The 1,986-nt window shown below is 38.8% G+C and overlaps 1 protein-coding gene across 4 annotated transcripts in view; it reads left to right on the forward strand.

Moving 5' to 3' along the window:
• The window catches only part of LOC107714745 (myb-related transcription factor, partner of profilin), a 4,239-nt gene extending 2,731 nt beyond the window's left edge, over positions 1 to 1,508 (forward strand). For all 4 annotated transcript variants that reach the window (XM_016520706.1, XM_016520709.1, XM_016520708.1 and 1 more), the window contains one exon: positions 87 to 1,508. In XM_016520706.1, coding sequence (XP_016376192.1) covers positions 87 to 868 — 782 coding nt within the window. In that variant the 3' untranslated portion in view covers positions 869 to 1,508. The remainder of the gene's footprint in view (positions 1 to 86) is intronic.
• The last annotated feature ends 478 nt before the right edge of the window (positions 1,509 to 1,986 follow it).

A 1,986-nucleotide genomic window follows, 5' to 3' on the forward strand; every position in this document is an offset into this window, starting at 1 on the left:
GGGGGGGTTGATCCTACAAATCTGATTCTACAATAAAGTCTGAGAATATTTATTTAAAGTTTATGTATATGTTATTACTGTTTCAGTTGTAGTTGGAGATAGCTCTGAAAGAGATGGTTTCGAAAAAGAGGATGAAGCTGGTGAGCAAGAGGGTGAAGATGGAGATGATTGTGAGGGTGTGGAGAACAGCATGGAGGATAAACTGGGTTTGGGCTTGGGTCTGGGAATAGTACCACCTCCAACATCAGAACGCTGGCTACCTCCTTCACCACTATACAGTGCCCCGTTCCTCAACGGGACTCCTCAGCCAAGCCCAGAACCATCTTTAGGAACCCACCAGGGTCCGCTGGAGCCCCCTCCACCACGCACTTCCTGGCTGGAAGATGAACTTCGTGGACTGGGAGAAGCAGCCATGCAGCTTGGAGATCGCATGGAGCAGAACCTGCGTGAGTTTGGAGAAGGCTTCAGATGTGATATGCGGACGCTTGTGGCTTCGCAAGAGGCTCTTACAAATAGCTTGCAGCAGAATAATGTACTTTTGCAACGTCTGTTGGGTCTACTTGAGATGCAGCATCAGCCGCCTCAGCAACAAATTCCACAACAGCAACAGCAACAACAATTACAGCAACCTGCACAGCATCAACAGCAACAGGAACCTCCACAACAGCAGCCTTATGAACAACTGTTATTGCCACAGGAGCAGCCACAGCTAGAGCAGCAAATCCCAGCAACTGTTCCACCTCTACCACCACCTCCAGATATTTTAGATGGTACTCGGCACACTGAACCACCGAATGACATGAATGGAATAACTCAACAGCCACGCCGTGGCAGAACAGTAGACCTCAGACGAAGACGCAGACGTTGATATTGCCGTGAGATGTGGACAATTGAACTGTATTCAGTTACAGTAAATTTATTTATTTAAGCAATGTTTTATAAGGTTAACTAGTCGCAGATTGTGCCATGTCATATTGCAGCCACCCTTTGTTACGCCTGTCGCAGATATATAATAAATTGTATAATATGTACACCAAAAAGCTCAAAGCTATATCTAAATTGACTTCTGCACTCTTGTTGCTGTTAGTAAATTACTGACATTTTATGGATCTGCTTGCTTAAGTTCATATATAATAATTGCAAGTTTAGAAAAAAATCCTCTAGGCAGGCTTAAAAACTCTTCAGTATTCATACTGTGGCAAGATAAACATCATTTTTATTTTTTAATTGAGGCACTGAATATCAGTGCAAAATGACATTTTACTTTTGCTACTATCACTGTTTAAGAAAATACATCCAAATGCTGTTTAAGGGACATTATATTGCATAGAATCTCTCCAGTTCCATGGAAATAAATGCAGTTATCAGAATTGCTGACTAATGTAGAGATCTAAGGTCGCCCGGTCACTCTGCATGCAATGCAATATACTATTCTGCAAACTTTTCACCATGTTAACAAAAATCACTTGTACTTGGAAAAAATGTCTGCCTATGAACAAGTTTTAATAAAAGCAATCAATACATTTATCTTTTTTTTATTATTATTATTATCACAGGAAATGCACACACAACCGTTTTCAACATTGATAATAGGAATTTTGTTTTGTCCACCAAAGCAGAATATTAAAAATTTCTGAAGGATAATTTGACACATATTTCATCACAGGAATAAATTACATCTTAAAATATATAGTAGAACAGTTGCTTTAAATCGTAGTAATATTTAATATTTTTATATTTTTTCTCCCTTTTTTAATGCAGCCTTGGTTCCCCGGATGCATGTTAATTACTTTGGTTTTTAGATTTATATTTTATTTAAAGATTATCTACACAAAAAGTCGTACATACATACGCTAAATACCTGACTGACCATGGTTATCAATAAAACTGCTAAGTCTATAAAACTTAGTAAGTAATTCTAAAACGCAAATAAGCCGCTAAATCCGAACCATCAACTTTTATCGAAAGGTGTCGCTTTAAATGTAG

This window comes from Sinocyclocheilus rhinocerous, unplaced genomic scaffold, assembly GCF_001515625.1.
Source record: "Sinocyclocheilus rhinocerous isolate Xijiao unplaced genomic scaffold, SAMN03320098_v1.1 scaffold2194, whole genome shotgun sequence".
Classification (NCBI taxonomy): Eukaryota; Metazoa; Chordata; class Actinopteri; order Cypriniformes; family Cyprinidae; genus Sinocyclocheilus; species Sinocyclocheilus rhinocerous.